The sequence below is a fragment of the Ictidomys tridecemlineatus genome, chromosome 15, assembly GCF_052094955.1.
Source record: "Ictidomys tridecemlineatus isolate mIctTri1 chromosome 15, mIctTri1.hap1, whole genome shotgun sequence".
In the NCBI taxonomy this organism is placed as follows: domain Eukaryota; kingdom Metazoa; phylum Chordata; class Mammalia; order Rodentia; family Sciuridae; genus Ictidomys; species Ictidomys tridecemlineatus.
Window position 1 is genome coordinate 6,533,321 of NC_135491.1, and position 15,921 is coordinate 6,549,241.

A 15,921-nucleotide genomic window follows, 5' to 3' on the forward strand; every position below is an offset into this window, starting at 1 on the left:
CAAAGAAGGCACTACAGCGGATTGGATTCAAGTTACACAGTATGAGGGACTTCCGTTAGGGAAAAGGAACATAGAGTATTAGAAACCCGGCCCAGATTGAGAGGATAAAATGGGCACAGACAAGCAAAGACAAACATGAAACTCTTTGGTTTATTAAGCTCTGGACGTTAGTGTTCTGTCCAGGCTGGTTCTGGGTACAGCCCAGTCGCAGTCTGGAGAGAGGCTGGGGAAGACGACCCCAAGGGGAGAAGAAACTTGGGGATAGTAGCCTTCCTACACAGGCGGACACACTGAAGCCAGGGCAGGAGCAGAGAAGTGCTGAGGTCACCCCATAAGCTGGGCACTGTCCTGGCCCCCTTGCTGACGGCCTGGGTCCTGGGGATGAAGCAGGGCTCCTGCCTCGCGCCGGCGGCGCCCATAGCTATGGGGGTCCTGGGGCTTGCGGCCAGCCTTCCCCGAGGACTCCTTGGTGGAGGCAGAGCGCAGCCAGTATATAATCTCCGGCAGGCGGTGCGTCTGACATGTGCCCAGGGAGCAGAGGTGGCCGCGGTGCTGGGGTACCAGGTGCCAGAGCCGCCTGGGGAGGGAGCGTAGAAGAGCGGGCTCAAGCAGAACCCACTTCAGAAATGATGTGCAGAGGGGCACCCACAACTCCGAGAGTAAGCGGGGCGCGCTTACAGATCGCCTACCCAGCCGGCGGAAGAGGAAAGCCGACTGGAAGAGGGTGCACACCCCTCGTGGTCTCCTTCCCTCCCGGTCCGGGATGCTACTGGCCTTTCTCACCTGCCTGCGGAGGCCGAGTCCCCTAGAGCGGAGGTGAGGAGCAACAGCATGAGGATGTGGGCGGACATCGCGGTGGGGAGCAGGTCAAAGTCTGGTAAACTGTGGAGTAAGCAGCGTGGAGGCCCCTTCCCGAGCGCCCACTGTAGAGTGTGAAATCAGGGCGGGTCCCCACTTCCCAGAAGACTAAAGCCAAGTGGCACCCCGCGCTAGAGGGGCAGGACTCCACCGGATCCCTGAGTGTGCAGAGCCATGCTACGCCCCTTAGACCCTCTTAATACGCCAGGAAAGTGGGGCGGGGCAGCTGACACCTGCAAATAGTGACAGCGGCACGCAATTCCTGGAAAACGGAGGTGGGTGGGAATCGACTTCTCTCTCATCACCTTCAAGGAGCTGCCTAATGCAAGCAGCGGAAGGATCCTAGAAAATGGGCGGAATTGCAGAGCAGAAGACCAGCAACGTGGGACAAGTGGAAAAGAGGCGTCTGGCCCTGGCATAACCCGGGAAAAGGACTTAGTGTAACAGGGGCCATATCTGCAGGTCTGGGGCACCTGCTGCACCTAAGCACGTGTAGCCAGGGCGGTAGAAATTGTTAAAATGCCCTGGCCATCCAGGGGGGGTGGACAGCAGGGGTGGGGAGAGCGATTCTGAATGACATGCAGTGGAAGGGCTGGTATAGAGTCCCCGACCACAGTGAGGCAAAATGGGGAGCTATGAGAAGGAAGTTCCATCTCTGTTAACTGGGTAAGTCCGGCTGGCAACATCCTGGAGAGCAACTCCCCACACCCAAGCTCCAAGCAGAGTTGGTGAAGGAAGAAGGAACACCCCCCCCCCCCCCGCGCCCTCTTGACTCAGTTTATCCAGGTGGAGAAGCCTGGGCCCACTTGTTTCCAGTCAACCCTGCCTGGCCTGGCCTTGGAGGGTCCTGGACAGGAAAAAACAGCCCCGAGTGACAATGTGGTGCTGGGAGGGTGGGGCAGGGTTCTGGGAAGCCTAAGGGCCCAGCTGTGCTGGGAATCCAACCCCACCCTCAGCCCAGCAAAACTAGAACAGAAGCCCAGTGCCAGCCTCAAGAGACAACAGAGAAGAGTTGGGACAGACCCTAGGAGAACTCCGGAGGGCAGAGAGCCAAGAGACAGAAGCTTCTAGCCTAGAGACAAGAGGATGGGGGCAGAGTCCCAGGCATCAAGTCTCCGTCCTCTCAGCTGCTCAGGCTTCCACCTCAGCACCTGTGAAGAGAACCCCAACCCACTCTGCCCAGGACACCACACCAGGTCCCAGCTGAGGATTTATTGGCGTAAATGCAACCATATAAAAACATAAGTTATGAAAAAACACAGTCACGATGTGCCCTCCCCATCCCCCCAGCCCAGGCCCCTAAAACCCCCTTCTGCAGGAGGGAGGGAGAGAAGGGGGACCCCAAAACCGCCTAAGAACGCCGCAGCCCCTGGGCCTGTGCAGGGCCGGCCCGGCGAGGGCAGGAGAAAGCCGAGTGTCGCCTCAGCGCATCCGGTAGTCGGTGGAGCAGGACAGCTCACACAGCTGTCCTTTGAAATCCAGGTCAATGGTGAAGTCCAGGTCACGCTGTGGGGAGAGGGAGGCTGTGAGGGGCAGGGCAGGTAGAGCCCAACTATGAGGTGCAGGATGCAAGACCTGGCACATTCCTGTCCCCAGTCCTCAGAGCAGGCTGTCTTGTGTACCCTCCCTATAGGATCCTTTTAGCCCATTTCTGTGCAGGTGACTCCAACTGAGTCCCAGCTCCAACATGTGTCCCAACTCAAGTGACAACTCCACATGACATCTCCAAGCCCACAAAGTTCCCAGTCAAATCTGCCAGAGCTTAGAAACTGCAGGTCACCTGAATCACACTTTCCCCCACCCATCCAATCCCATCAGCAAGTTATTTTTTCCTTCTTTTTAATAAGGAGAATTTAAGCCCCCATCCTCCAGCTAAACTTTTTTTCTTTGGAACCCGGTATTGAACCCAGAGGCACTTAACCATTGAGCCACATCCTCAGCTCTTCTGTATATTTTATTTAAAGACAGGGTCTCACTGCTTAGGGCCTCGATAAATTGCTGAGGCTGGCTTTGAACTCATGATCCTCCTGCCTCAGCCTCCAGAGAGGCTGGAATTACAGGCATCCGCCATTGCACCAGGCCCTCCAGAAAACCTGATGGTTCCAACCACTGCCACCACTTTCCCTTCCCCCAAGTTTCCTGGAAGGCCCCACCCATCCCCAGCTGCATGTCTGGCAAGGCTGGGACAAAGTCACCAATGGTCCAAATGACTCTTTGTGTATCCATCACTTTAATCTTGGTTCTCCATCTGGGCACCACTGCAATTTAGGGCCAGATTTGTTGTGAGGACTGACCCAAATACAGTGGGATTCTCAGCTACATCCCTGGTCTCTACCCATGAGATGCCAGTAGCACTTCTCTAGTGACGACCAAAATTGTCTTCACACTGTGATGCATCTTCTGGGGGATGAAGGGCAGCACCTAACCTCCCCAGGGAGCATGGCTGTTTTACATTATTGACTTACAAAGTGGTGTGACCTTGGACTGCTCCCAGATCACTGTCACTACCATAGGAGCTCCCAGCCTCATGCACTATAGCCCTGGATGGACACACCCAGCCCTGACCACTCTTCCATCTCCAAATTCTAGAACCTTCATCCTCCCACCCACTTGGCATCTTCCAGCTTCAGAATGGCCATGCTGGGCCTCCCAATGGTGCCCTACACCTGTCTCCAGCCCCAAGTCTCAGCTGATGGCTCCATCTTGCCATACGCTCAGAAGGAAAAAGGGAGAAAGAAAAACCCCAAATCTTCTCTCTTGTACCCCACACCCCAATGGTGACCACTGGACAGCAAGCCCTGGCAGCTCTATCTCAGGCCACCTTGACCCCACACCCAGCTTGACAGAGGCCACCTCCATCTGGGGTATACAATATCAATCTCTCCCTTTTCAAGAACGGGGCCTCAACCTGATCAAGGCTCGGTCACCAGGACCTGGCTTTATAGAGATGGGCTCAGGGGCATAGGGACCCACCCCCAGCAGCTCCCGCAAGCCTCACATTGTTCTTGGCATTGGGCCTCATGCCAATGGTGCCGAAGATCTCCTCGCCCGTCTTCACCGTAAGGTAGTCCTCCATGTAGAACACCGTCTGCTTCCAGTGCGTATACGGGGACTCAGGGCCTGGGGGCGGAGGTGGGTCAGCCACATGTGGCCAGCCTTGGCCTGCTGCCTGTTCCCATCCTGGAACCTTGGCCTCTGCTTGAACACGCACCCCGTGACAGAAAACTGCATGCTGACTGGTCAGCACTGGCCAGGAACCACTTTATCCCCACCAAACCTTGGATACAGGGACTGTTGTCTGTATTTTGTGGATAAGGAAAGGGGGACACAACACCCAGGTCACTCCTAAGCCTCATGGCCACTGGGTGGCAGAGCCAGCATTGGAATGGGGGCTAAGGGTTCCCTCTGCACACTTCTATCAACATAAACCTCAAGGCTGGCTGGGGACCACCCGCTTGCCCCAGCCACCATGGACTCTCACTAGTGGAAAAGCCGGTCCTCTTGTGGCAGCGGGTGAACTCGATGTTGAAGTAGGCCACCAGGGCGTGCACATAGTCGTTCCGCTTCACTTGCAGGCAGAAGGGGGAGGTGAAGGTCAGGTCTTCCACCTTCACGGTGTAGATGTCCACCTCCTGTGTGATAGTCCCTGTGAGCTCCAGCCTGCTCAGCGCCATGCCCCTGGGACTGCGCCTTGGGATCCTTTTAGCCCCCACTGATCTTCCTAGGTAGACTCTGCACTCATTGCTCATCCTGCCTGTTCCTGTCCCCACCATCCAGTCCAGCAGCCAAACACAAAACTTTGGAGCATCTGTCAGATTCCTCGCCCCTGTCTCTCCCACATCCAGACTCCAACTCTACCCATAACCCACACATCCCCTTGACACTACCTGCCCAGATGCCACCACCCCTCAGCTGTGGCAGCCTCCTTCCTGGCCCACTGCTTTTGCCCTCACTCTGCCATGGCCAATACAACCCTTTGAAGACAGTGACCATCTAATCACATCAAACCCCCACTTAGGACACTCTGAGAGTCCATTGTTCTCAGGGGCTGGCTGGTGGGGTCCCTGCCTTGATCCTTTAATAAGCATCCTCCTAGTCTATGTCAGCCCCTCCTGCCACTGGCTCTGCCTGCATCATGTCCAGTGCAATCCTGGTATTTCCTCTCTGGTTCACTGTGCGGTCTCAGCTCACTCATGGCCCTGAGCTTCCTGGGTTCCCCATGTGCTGTGTTCTAGCTGCCTAGGGAGGAACGGCCCGCAGTGCAGTGCTGTTTGAGGCCCCCGGCATCTGCCTGGCTCACATAGCAGGGCTCAAAAATTTTTAACAGATGAAGTGGCTTCTCTGAGCCTCTAGCACCACCTTGGTGGACAGGTCAGATAGGCTCAGAGATCCCAGGCTGATGGCCCCTTCTTTGGTTTCAACACTGGGAGACACCCCCCTACCTTTATGAGGCAGGCATTAGTGACCAGCTGCTTAGGGTCCACCACATCCACTAGGGGCTCCTTGATGGCCACATCTTTGATGCAGGACATGTCAAAGCCGTACACGTTCTCCCACCCTGGGGAGGCAGGTGGGGAAAAAGATGAGCACGTGGAAGCCCAGGCCCTAAGCCTCACCCAACACACCCCACCAGCTCCTTGGCCCCGAGCTCACAGTGGATCTTGTAGTCTTTGTACTGTCGGTCCTCGATGGCTGTCACATATAATGTGGCCCGGTCTGGGAAGATGAGGCCATCAGGAGCCTGCAGAGGGATGGAGTAAGCATGAAGGGTGGGGGCTGTGCGTTGCCCCAGACCCTCCTCTTTTAGTGTCTCCGCCCACCCTGTGCTCCCACCCTGCTCTGAGCCCGTCACCTCCCACCTGGACTCCGCAGTTGCCCTCATTGCCACCCTCATCCTGAGGTTATTCCGATAGGGTCATAAAAGGGTGCCCAGAGCACCCAAGCGATCTTCAGAACCCTCCCAGACCCTCCGTGAGGAAAAGCAAACTCTCATGGGGACCCAAAAAGGCTCTGTAAGATACGTACCACCCTCCCTTCCCTCTCCTCCAATCTCACCTTCTTCTGCTCTCTGCCCTCTGTTCTACATGTTGAGCACACTCTTGTCCCAGGACCTTGCAGCGGCTGTTCCCTCTACCCAGAATGCTCTTCTCTCCAGATTCATAGGGCTCCCTCCCAATCTTCCTTTAGTCTCCTCTCCTGCTTTGCCTGGGACCACCCTATTCCTCTGCCCTGCCATGGTTTCTTCTGAGTACTAACTTTGTCCTGATGCTCTTTCCTCCCTGTCATTGTCACACTATTTTGTGCTTTCCAACACATATGCAATCAACCCTTGTATGCAATCCTCTATTGGAAAGACTTGCGTGGTTTGGATTTTCTCCCTGGACACCAGCCTGTAGGACCTGCATCACCCCGCCCCACCTGGGCCTCACCAGCCACTTGTCACGGGCGTAGAGCACTGTGTTGAGCATAGACTCGTAGAAGAGGCAATAGCCCATCCACTCGCTAATGATGATGTCCACCTTTTCCACAGGCAACTCCACCTCTTCCACCTTCCCCTTGATGATGGTTACCACTGCAGGGTAAAGAGGTGACCACAATAAACCCCAGGAAGACCAGCCCATGCTCCTCCCCCCAGAGGTCTAGAGCCTGGGACCCCACTGGGGCAGCCCTTGCCTTCAAGACAAAGGGCTGGGGGCTAGCTTGGGAAATCTTCAAAAACCTTAGCAGAACCACAGCATCTTAACTATATTCAAATTCATATATTACTCTGAATTTTTTTATTCTTTTATTTTGCATTGCTGAATCCAGGCCCTTGCACATGCTAAATAAATACTCTACCACTGAGTTACAACCCAAACATTCTGGACATTTTTGAGGCAGGAATAAAAATTTTATATGGCCTGGGTATCAAGTAAGGAATCAGTGGGGACTTGCCCTAAATGGAAGAATACTTACAAGCTGAGTGATAAGCACTTATGGGTGCATTACAATAGTCTCTTAACCCCCTCGCCCCCAAAAAACCCAAGAGCTGTGATGTAGCTCATGGCAGAATGCTTGCCTAGCATGTGCCAACCCTGGGTTCAATCTCCAATACTACAAGAACAAACAAAACAAAACAACCCCTCACTCCAGTTCCCAGAAGGCTACACATCTGGAAAATCTACCATCTTCTCATGTCCCCACCCCGTGTCTCTGCTGGTAGGAATGCCAAGGCATTTGGCAGTGTCAATCCAACACACTAACTCATATTTTAACCCAAGAATTCTACTTTTATAAACTGATTCCCCACAAACACTAGTTTGGGTGTGAAACAACAGTATGTGCTGAGGGGCAAAAAATGTTCAGAGAGGCTTAAATGCCCATAAGAGACTGATTAAAAAAAACTGAGGGGGCTGGGATTGTGGCTCAGCAGTGGAGTACACTCGCCTAGCACGGGCGGAACCCGGGTTTGATTCTCAGCACCACATAAAAATAAAGGTATTGTGTTGTGTCCATCTACACCTAAAAAATAAATATAAAAAAAACCTCACAACAACAACAACTGAGATACATGTGGATAAGAGTAGCTGTCAATATCCTGTTAAACTACACAATAAGCAGGAAAAACACACACACAAAACCCCAAAAAGGAACAGACTTGTATGAAATGCTATTTGTGGCCAGGAATGGTGGTATGTGCTGTCATCCCAGTTACTTGGAAGGCTGAGGCAGAAAGATTTGAAGTTTAAGGCCAGCCTCAGCAGGACCCTATCTCAAAATAAATAAAAAGGGCTGGTGTGTAGCTCAGTGGTAAAACACTCCTGAGTTTAATTCCCAGTACTGGAGTGGGAAATGCTATTTGTGTAAAAACTATGCAGGTAAATGCAAAAGCATTTATATGAATAACTGCTTATAAGTGTAGAGTTCTCTGGAAGGAAGTATTAATAAACTCAGAGACAACTGAGGGGCACAAGGGAGACTTTTCACCGTGGGCCCCATGACTCTATTTAGAAATCACTTTCTGCCCTGATTTTAAGAATGAAGTGCTAGAGCCAGACAAAGAGTGCAGCAACTTGGGAGGCTGAAGCAGGAGGAATCTTAGTTCAAGGCCAGCCTCAGCAACTTAGCTAGACTCTGTCTCAAAAATATAAAAAGGGCTGGGATGTGGTTCAGTGGTAAACTGCCTCTGGGTTTGTTCCTCAGTATTCCCCAACCCCAAACAAATAAAAACCAAAAAAATAACAAACTCAAGAATGAAGTCTCAACCTTGCAAATTTGAAACAGATTCTCAGGCTACTGGCAACCAAGAAAACCACAGGTAAGAAACAGCCATCATCTCCCACTTCTTTCCTGAGGGCCATGGGGAAGCTGAAATCTCCCACTCCATCCCCACAAACCCATTCTCTTCCTGGGCTCACCATGGTCTAACTTGTTGGCTTTGACGATCTTCACAGCATAATCAGAGATACTGGAACACTCGATCTGAAGGCCCAGGAAGAAGGGAGGGTGAGACCCCCCCAGTCCCATCCTTGGTCCCCATCCCCCACCATCCAGTCCCTGAACTCCCATGGGCCCCCTCTCCACCCCCCAGGCCCAGACCCACCCAGTGACCTAGAAGACTTACCCCAATGACCTTTCGGGCTCCGGCTTTGGCAGCAAACATGCAGAGGATTCCTGTGCCTGAGCCCACATCCAGGACCACTTTGTCCTTGAAGAGATGCCGGTTGTGAAACATGGAGTTTCGGTATGTGAGGGTGCGTACCTCATCCTTCAGCATCTCCTGGGGATGGGGGATGGGGGATACAAAGTTAAGAGGTCCACATCCACAGTTGGAAAACAGTGCCCTGGCCTCCAACACACTGACAAGTACACAGGACCAGACCTTAGACCTCTTGAAAAAATCATTTCCCTTCTATGCACCTGTTTCTCTACTTGTAAAATCAGATATAATGGAGAAACTCCCAGATTTTAGCATTGTCACCTAAGCCCCAGTGATCCAAAGCTTTGAAAATTCCTCAGTAGGGCTGGGGTTGTGGCTCAGTGGTAGAGTGCTCACCTAGCATGTGTGAGGCCTTGGGTTTGATCCTCAGCACCACATAAAAATGAAATCAAGATACTGGATGTCCAGCTACATCTAAAATAAATATATAATTCCTCAGTAAAACTGTATGCTTAAAAAGCAATAATTTTATGTTAAGTATATTTTAGTACAATTTTACTTATTTTTTGCAGTGCTGGGTATGGAACCCAGGGCCTCATACATGCTAGGGAAGCACTCTACCACCGAACTATACACTTAGTCCCCAACTATAAATTTTACAAAAGGCTGCAGAAGGGAATGGGCATTCGTTAGAATGCCACCTCAGCTGTATTTGAGAACTTCGGTCTCAAAGGAAAGGGACTAGAAACCGGCAGGGCAGGAGCAGTTGGGGCGCAGCTCCACTGCTAGTCACTAGAGGGCGGCAAAGGCCCGAAGGCCCTGACCTCCAGCTGAGGTCTCCATACGCATGCGCATTCCCATCCCAGCTGCTGGAAAGCGGCCTGCAGAGAGCCTGGCTAACCTAAGTCTCCAAGGCAACGGATGGGCAAGGCGACCCGCGACCAGACCAGTGTTGTGGGCCTGTGGGCCGACTGGTGTTGTGGGCCTCGCAGGCGCAGTAGAGGGGTAGAGGGATGTGTGCAAGGGAGGGACTGTGCATGCATGAAAAATTAACTTCTACCCCTCCCCAAAACCCCCTAAAGATTCATCAGCCTTAGGAGCAGTCCACACTCACCTCATGGATGCCAAAGTGGGCGTATGAGTCAAAGTAGTAGTCTTTGGACGTCATATCCTCAGCATTGGGCTTCTCACTGCTTTCTGCCTGACCACAGGAAACCTGGGAGAGGGTAGATAGGAGCATGGGTCAAATCTGGGCTCACCACAGCTTCTTAAACCTCTGGGTCCCTGCTTTTCCCAGAAGAGTAATATAGAATCCCCAGTCATACCAGGACAACCCTACAGCCCCCACCTGCCATTTTTCCTCCCCAGGAACCCCCAAACCTAACAACCCCATTTTCCACTTCTAGGACCCACCCCAGACAGAGCACCATCCAGGGGAGTACCCCAATACCTCAGCCACGCCTACCATCTCTCCAGACTCTCTGCCCCCGTTTCTAGCTCAGCCCACAGCTGGGGAGGGGAAGGGAAGGCAGAACTGGGGCAGACACAGGGAAGGGCAAAGGGGGGCTGGAGACGGAGTTAAGGAAGTAGCCACAGTATTGGGGGGGCCAGCTGGGAAGCACCTGGAGGGGTTTGTACTAAGTGTTTTGTGGGCATGGAATAAATTGGTTTGAAGCAAGAGGGATCACGGTTAGACACCTGGGAAGGGCCAGATGTGTGGCAAGATATATTTATGTGGAGGTGGGAAAGGGTCTCACAAAAGGATATTTACTTCTTCAAGAGGCGGCTGGAGGCTCATCCCATTAGCCAAGGTGGCTACAAAATTCTAGGAGAGAGTAACAGGGAGAAAGGATTAGCTACTGGGAGTGGCTGGGAGAGGGCCGGGCCAGGGGACCAGGCTCTTTAGGGCAGTGGGTTTCCTGCAATTTTGCTTTTCCTTCATGGGGAGTGGTGGCAGAGGGAGCAAGCTAAGAGGCAGGACTGTATTCAGGAAGGGATGGGAGAGGTGGAAGGAGAAATAAGGGGGTCTCCTATCCCAGCTGTGGCTGGAGAGATGGCGGCCCACCCCCATGTTGCCCCTCTCTGGCCAGGCAGCTGAACATGTACCCCACCATCCAGTCCAGAGGAACTGGCACAACCAGGCACATGGACACAGCCAGCTGTCGCTCCCCCCTCATCACCTAATCCCCCCAGATTAAGTGACACTTCCTGACACACACACCCCCATCCTGGGTGCCAGGAATAGCTGGAGGGAGGGGTCTGGCAGGGAATGCAATCTGGGCCCCTGCCACCTCTGCAAACCAGTCTCTTATCTGAGAGTATTCCAGAAAAGGGGTGTGGTACTTAGGCACCCCCACCACAGCTGGTACCCCAGACTCTGGCTCCTGCCTTAGATTCAGGAGGCCTAAAGTAAGCCGGCTGGAACCTGTTTCCTCACTCGTTACCCCCTCCTAGGAAGGCTGCATCCCAGGGAATGGGAAATGGCAGGGCTCCAGAATGTGCCTTGGGAAATCAGAGCCTATCTCCTTCATTCACACACCCACTCCAGGCCCTGAAGTCAGGTGTGGGGCTAAGATTAAAAATCAATCTCTGGATATTTCCGTGTGGATATTTCCTGTATCCATATGGCCTCTAGACCGGTGGGGGTGGGGAGGACAACGAATGGGTGGGCACTCAAAGAGTGACCACCCCTGGGAGCTACTCCCATTGGCATGTGGCATGTATCTCAAGAACTGACCTCCCCATCCAGAGAATGCTACAAGGTAAGGGGTAGAAGGACAAAATCCCATTGGACTATGTCTTTTTGGATGTGACCACCAACTAAAACTTCAAGAAAGGCCAAGTCACCGGCCATGAACCTAGGAGCTCCAAGCCCCTTCTCCAATTCTCCCAAGGCAGTAAGGAGCCTATAAGAGTGGCTGCTAAGGGGATTTCTCCCTGGGGCTCATTTCTCAATACCACCGATATCACCATCAGACAACCTACAACCGGGCCGAGACAGCTTGAAACACAATACTGGACCCTCACCCATAGGGCTGCACAAGAAGCAAACCTCACTGGAAACCATTTCAGGCTTCAGGCTCAGGACCCCCACCGGATTTTGGAAGTGGGAGGTCCTACCCTCACGAAAGCCACAGGGAGAGAAAGGTCTCCAAGAGAAGGCAAAGCCTGCAGTTTATAACCCACCACAATTCCTTCCCTCCCTCTGCCCATCCGAGAGGGCTCCAAACAGAAGGTGGGCTTTGGGCCACGCCCCATGAAAAAGATGTCCCTCCCACATACTCAGAAATGGCCACAAGGGGGTGCAAGGCACTTATCGGGAAGAATCTCCACTGTCTATGCCCCACCACCACCCAAAGGGAGGTCACAGGGGCATGCCCCATCCCCCCCAGCTCCTAGAGCCCCAGAATGGGGAGAATCGAGGAAAAGAAAAGGGGAGGGGCGGGGGACTAATTCTTTTTCCTTCCATGCCACAGCAGGGTACATGAAACATGGACCGATGCCCCAGCAGAAGCCCCCAGACCCAGGAAGGGGGTTTCGGAGGGTCGAGAAGCACTGCCTCTCCCAAGAGACTCCCTACGTCGTGAAGGGCCCCAGATAAATTCTGGTCCAAGGTGAGAGTCCGGTCCCTATGGGGGAGGACTGGGGACTTAAGATAGAGGGTCGCAGCCTCCTTCCCGCCCCCCCTCGGGCGCCCCTCCCCCGGCCGGGGGCGGGGCCTTTGTCCTGCACGTGGAGCCCGCCGGGCCACCGGGATCGGCACACCCCCTCCCCACCCACCGCGCCGCGGCCACGTGGGGGCTCGGCCGGAAGCACCCCCAGCCCTTCTCCACGTGGGAGGGGGAAGGATCCCCTAAGTTCGGCAGGGTGCTGGAAGCCCCTGAAACCTAAGAAACCCCCTACCTCAAACGATATCCCCGAATCTAGGGCATGCGGCGCCCCCTCAGTAAGGTTGGAGACCTTCAGCCCCAATTCGCCGATTCAGGGCCCCTTCCCCACAACGGAGGCATAAAACACCGACCCCAAGCCTTCTCCCGCCCCCAGCGGTACTCCAGGCACTCACCTCCATGATGCAGTTCGCGGCCTCGGCTGCCGCCATCTTCACCCGCAACTACTCCTCCTCCGGCCGCCGAGACCCCCCCCTTTCTCCTCACTCCCCCGGGACCGCCTTATACCGGAGGGTCCACGGCCCGCCCACCGCAACCCCGCCAGAAAGTCTCATTGGCAATGGAGGCGGCTCATCTGAAAATGCCGCCTAGCAATTCGTTGAAGAAGATGCCCATCAAAGGTCAGGGGCCCACCCAGCTCAGCGTTCACAGCCCCGCCCCCTGAAGAGGACTGGGATGGGCAAAGCTACCTGTCTATTTCAAGAAGCCCTTCTGGTGGTTGGGCAAAGATAACCAGAAACTCCCGCCCCTTCTCCCTGCAGCACCGCCTCAAAGCTTCCCAGCGGGCTCCGCGCTGAGCGGACGTCTGGAAACAGAACTGTCCGTAGCCAAAACGACCCGCCTCTTGAGCACTGCTATTGGTTTACCAAAAGGTGACGTTACGAAGTCTTTGACCAGCCCTCCCCTAGCTGCTGGCCTCAAGAAGAACATGGCAATTGGTTCACCAGGAGAGAAGAGAGGTCTTTAGGCACCAGCAATTGGCTCAAAGAAACTGTCACTCATCGTCCATTTGGCGGATCCTCGCCGTCCAGGGAGAACAAGGGCCTTGTGCACATTCACCTAGGGGGAAAAACTGAAGCACTGAAAGGCCAAAAGCGAGGGAGGCCTTGTCAGATGCCCCAAAACATTTCGGGAACGGGAATAAGACGTCAATGCAATTAAACCCAAGCCCACCGCTTACCTTCCACGTTTTAAAAACCCATCACCTCCTCTCTAGCCGCTTGGCCTTTGCCTAGACCCTCCCCTTGCAGGGAACACCCACCTCCCTTTGTCTGGTCAACTCCTATACCTCTGAGTACAGTTCAGACCCCCACTTCTCCGGGAAGCGATGCCCAGAAAAAAGTGCTAGTTGAATGAAAACGACTTAAAAGGCTGACTTCGTGAACCCTGCCTCTCACGCCTCCTTATGCACCAGTGTCCTGAGTTCAAACTTTTGTCCAGTTCCAGAATGAGCCCTTTTTGTTGAGCTAGGCCTCTGCACAGGCTATACTCCCTGGCATGCTTCCTTCCTGGAAAACTCCTAGCACAGATTTCCAATATGACTTTGTTGTTACTGTTTGGTACCAAGGATTGAACCCAGAGGCGCATAACCACTGAGCCACAACCCCAGTCCTTATTATTTTTTGTTTTTGAGACAGAGCTTCGCTGAGTTGCTTAGGGTCTCGTTAAATTGCCTAGGGATTCCGTAAATTGCCATAATTAATCTTTCAATCTGTAATTCTCCTGCCTTAGCCTCCTGAGCCACTGGGATTACAGGTGTGTGCCACCTACTCAGCTCAAAATGACTTCTTTAGTAGCTTTTTGACAACCCTCCACTGTTACTTCCCTCACAGCTTTTCTTCCCTGCCCCAAATCGGAACAACCCCACTTCCCTCCCAGTCACTTAGTCAGATCAGTGGGCTATTACTTCCTACAATCTCTCAGTTCCCAGCCCCGCCCCTCCTGCCCCTCTTGTATCACCAGGCTCCACCTGGCCTCTCTGCCTCTGGTCTCCCCTACCTAACTTCATGTTCCCAGAGCTGACACCACCCTTCCTTTTCTCAAGACCTTCCCGAGACTCCCAAGCACCCCCAGATAAATTTTCATCTCTTTAGCTGGGTGTTTGCGGCCCCTTCCTCTTTTGGCTTCAAACATCCCCCAATCACTGCTGCCTTACTGATACCATCCCCGTTTTGTGGGACCACAGCACATACATATATCTGTACCAATATATAGGCCCCTTTTCTTTGGGAAACTAACTCTTGTCCTTCAAGACAAGCTCTGTTATCTAAGGTCAATAAATATGGCTCATGCCGGGAGTGCTTACTGGGTGCTGGACATTCTTCAAAGAGTTGAACTAACACATGTAATCACCCTCAGCAACCTACTGAGGCAATATTCCATCCATTTCACAGATGAGGAAATAAGGCACAGAGAGGTAAAGTGACTTAGAACATAGCTGAAGTTGGGCCTGCTGGCACACACCTGCAATCCCAATGACTCAGGAGGCTGAGGCAGGAGAATGGTAAGTTTGGGCACAGCCTCAGCAATTTTCAAGATTCTCAGCAACTTAGTGAATCTCTGTCTCAAAATAAAAGGACTGGGGATGTAGCTCAGCCATGGAAGTATTGCTGGGTTGGGTTAAATTCCGAGTATCCCTCTACCCTAAAAAAGAGAATGAAGCTGAATATGGTGGGTGCATGGCCTGTAATCCCACTTTTTCAGAAGTTCACAAATAGGAGGATCACAGGATCAAGGCCAGCTGAATGGGCAGCTCAGTGAGACCCTGCCTCAAGACAAAATAAAAACAAAAACAAAAAAGCTTTAGCAGGGCTGGGGTTGCAGCTCAGTGGTAGAGCACTTGTGCAGCATATGTGAGGCACAGGGTTCAACCCTCAACACCAAATAAAAATAAATAACCTCACTATCACATCCATTCACTGTTAAAAGTATTTAAAAAAAAAAAAAAGCTTTAGCAAAATCAGCAACAAAAAGTAGAGAAATTGGAAAAACAGCACAATTAAACTGACAAGAAGGACTACGGGCATAGCTCAATGAAAAAATATGTGCTTGGCATGTGGTTTGATTGCTAGCACCACCTAAAAATAAAAATAAATAAATTGATCCAGGATGTTTGTTCCCAGTTTGAGAGTTGACACAAGAGCACCTCAGCTGGGAATGTGCACACCAGGCAACTCAAATTTTTTGCAGCCCTGTATAAGTATGCTCCTGGAGGACCACAAAAGCATTCTGTTAACTCTGGGATTACAGATAAATTTTAGCAAGTAGGTAAATTTGCAAACACAGGAAAATCTGTGAATATCAAGAATCAATTGTATAGGATCTTCTTATGCACTCACAAACATTCTGTGAAGGGGGATATGGTCATAAAAAGGTGAGAAGCTGCTAATGGCCAAATCAGTGAGGAGAAACCAGGAACAAGACTCAAAGGTAGAAGGAGAAAGACCAGAGGAGGGTGCCCTAGATGTTCTGTGTAACTTTCTTCTGGAACCAGCTGGAAAAACTCCATGACTGCCAATGCAGGACTGGCTGGAATAGCTAAACTGTGCAATAAGAGAAAAAATGTAATTCACTGAAATCATATTTACAAATATCCTCAAATATGTTGCTTGTCCTGACAATAGGTTCCTATCAACGTTCTAAATAAATACTTTCTAGAAAGAATAAATGGGCTCTTTCCTCAATTTATGAACCACAGAGATCTCTAAACCAAATCTCTCCTACTCAGAACTTTAGGGCTGTAGGGCTGAGGATGTA

General features: G+C 52.3%; 2 protein-coding genes and 1 long non-coding RNA gene across 6 annotated transcripts; 1 reads left to right on the top strand and 2 right to left on the bottom strand.

The window, feature by feature from the left end:
* Positions 1–128: 128 nt before the first annotated feature.
* Adm5 (adrenomedullin 5 (putative)) lies at positions 129–1,920 on the bottom strand. Its single transcript, XM_021734194.3, has 2 exons — positions 784–1,920; positions 129–577 (listed from the first exon to the last, which is right to left on the bottom strand). Exons 1-2 carry the CDS (start codon positions 849–851, stop codon positions 325–327), a joined length of 321 nt encoding a protein of 106 aa, XP_021589869.3. The 5' UTR covers positions 852–1,920; the 3' UTR covers positions 129–324.
* Positions 1,921–2,055: 135 nt separating this feature from the next.
* Prmt1 (protein arginine methyltransferase 1) lies at positions 2,056–12,711 on the bottom strand. 4 transcript variants are annotated; one of them, XM_005336687.4, is made up of 11 exons: positions 12,561–12,698; positions 10,269–10,322; positions 9,612–9,713; positions 8,462–8,617; positions 8,256–8,319; positions 6,288–6,430; positions 5,512–5,599; positions 5,301–5,416; positions 4,340–4,490; positions 3,857–3,978; positions 2,056–2,364 (listed from the first exon to the last, which is right to left on the bottom strand). In XM_005336687.4, exons 1-11 carry the CDS (start codon positions 12,594–12,596, stop codon positions 2,281–2,283), a joined length of 1,116 nt encoding a protein of 371 aa, XP_005336744.1. In that variant the 5' UTR covers positions 12,597–12,698; the 3' UTR covers positions 2,056–2,280. The 4 variants fall into 4 exon arrangements, with proteins under 4 accessions (XP_005336744.1, XP_005336745.1, XP_013218980.1 ...); XM_005336688.4 differs by lacking the exon at positions 10,269–10,322 and having other exon boundaries at positions 12,561–12,711; XM_013363526.4 differs by lacking the exons at positions 10,269–10,322; positions 12,561–12,698 and adding an exon at positions 9,963–10,063.
* On the top strand, positions 11,812–14,465 carry LOC144370720 (uncharacterized). The gene is made up of 2 exons (XR_013430631.1): positions 11,812–12,111; positions 12,542–14,465. It is a non-coding gene; the product is annotated as an uncharacterized LOC144370720 (long non-coding RNA).
* The last annotated feature ends 1,456 nt before the right edge of the window (positions 14,466–15,921 follow it).

Bases quoted from the DNA above. Each gene is read 5' to 3' on its own strand.
- Adm5 (XM_021734194.3), bottom strand. From the start codon at position 851: ATGTCCGCCCACATCCTCATGCTGTTGCTCCTCACCTCCGCTCTAGGG. The intron at 578-783 runs GTGAGAAAGGCC...CTCCCTCCCCAG, and splicing joins GACTCGGCCTCCGCAGGCAG to GCGGCTCTGGCACCTGGTAC.
- Prmt1 (XM_005336687.4), bottom strand. From the start codon at position 12,596: ATGGCGGCAGCCGAGGCCGCGAACTGCATCATGGAG. The intron at 8,320-8,461 runs GTAAGTCTTCTA...CTGGGCCTTCAG, and splicing joins GAGCCCGAAAGGTCATTGGG to ATCGAGTGTTCCAGTATCTC. The intron at 5,600-6,287 runs GTGAGGCCCAGG...ATCCCTCTGCAG, and splicing joins ACGCCCGTGACAAGTGGCTG to GCTCCTGATGGCCTCATCTT.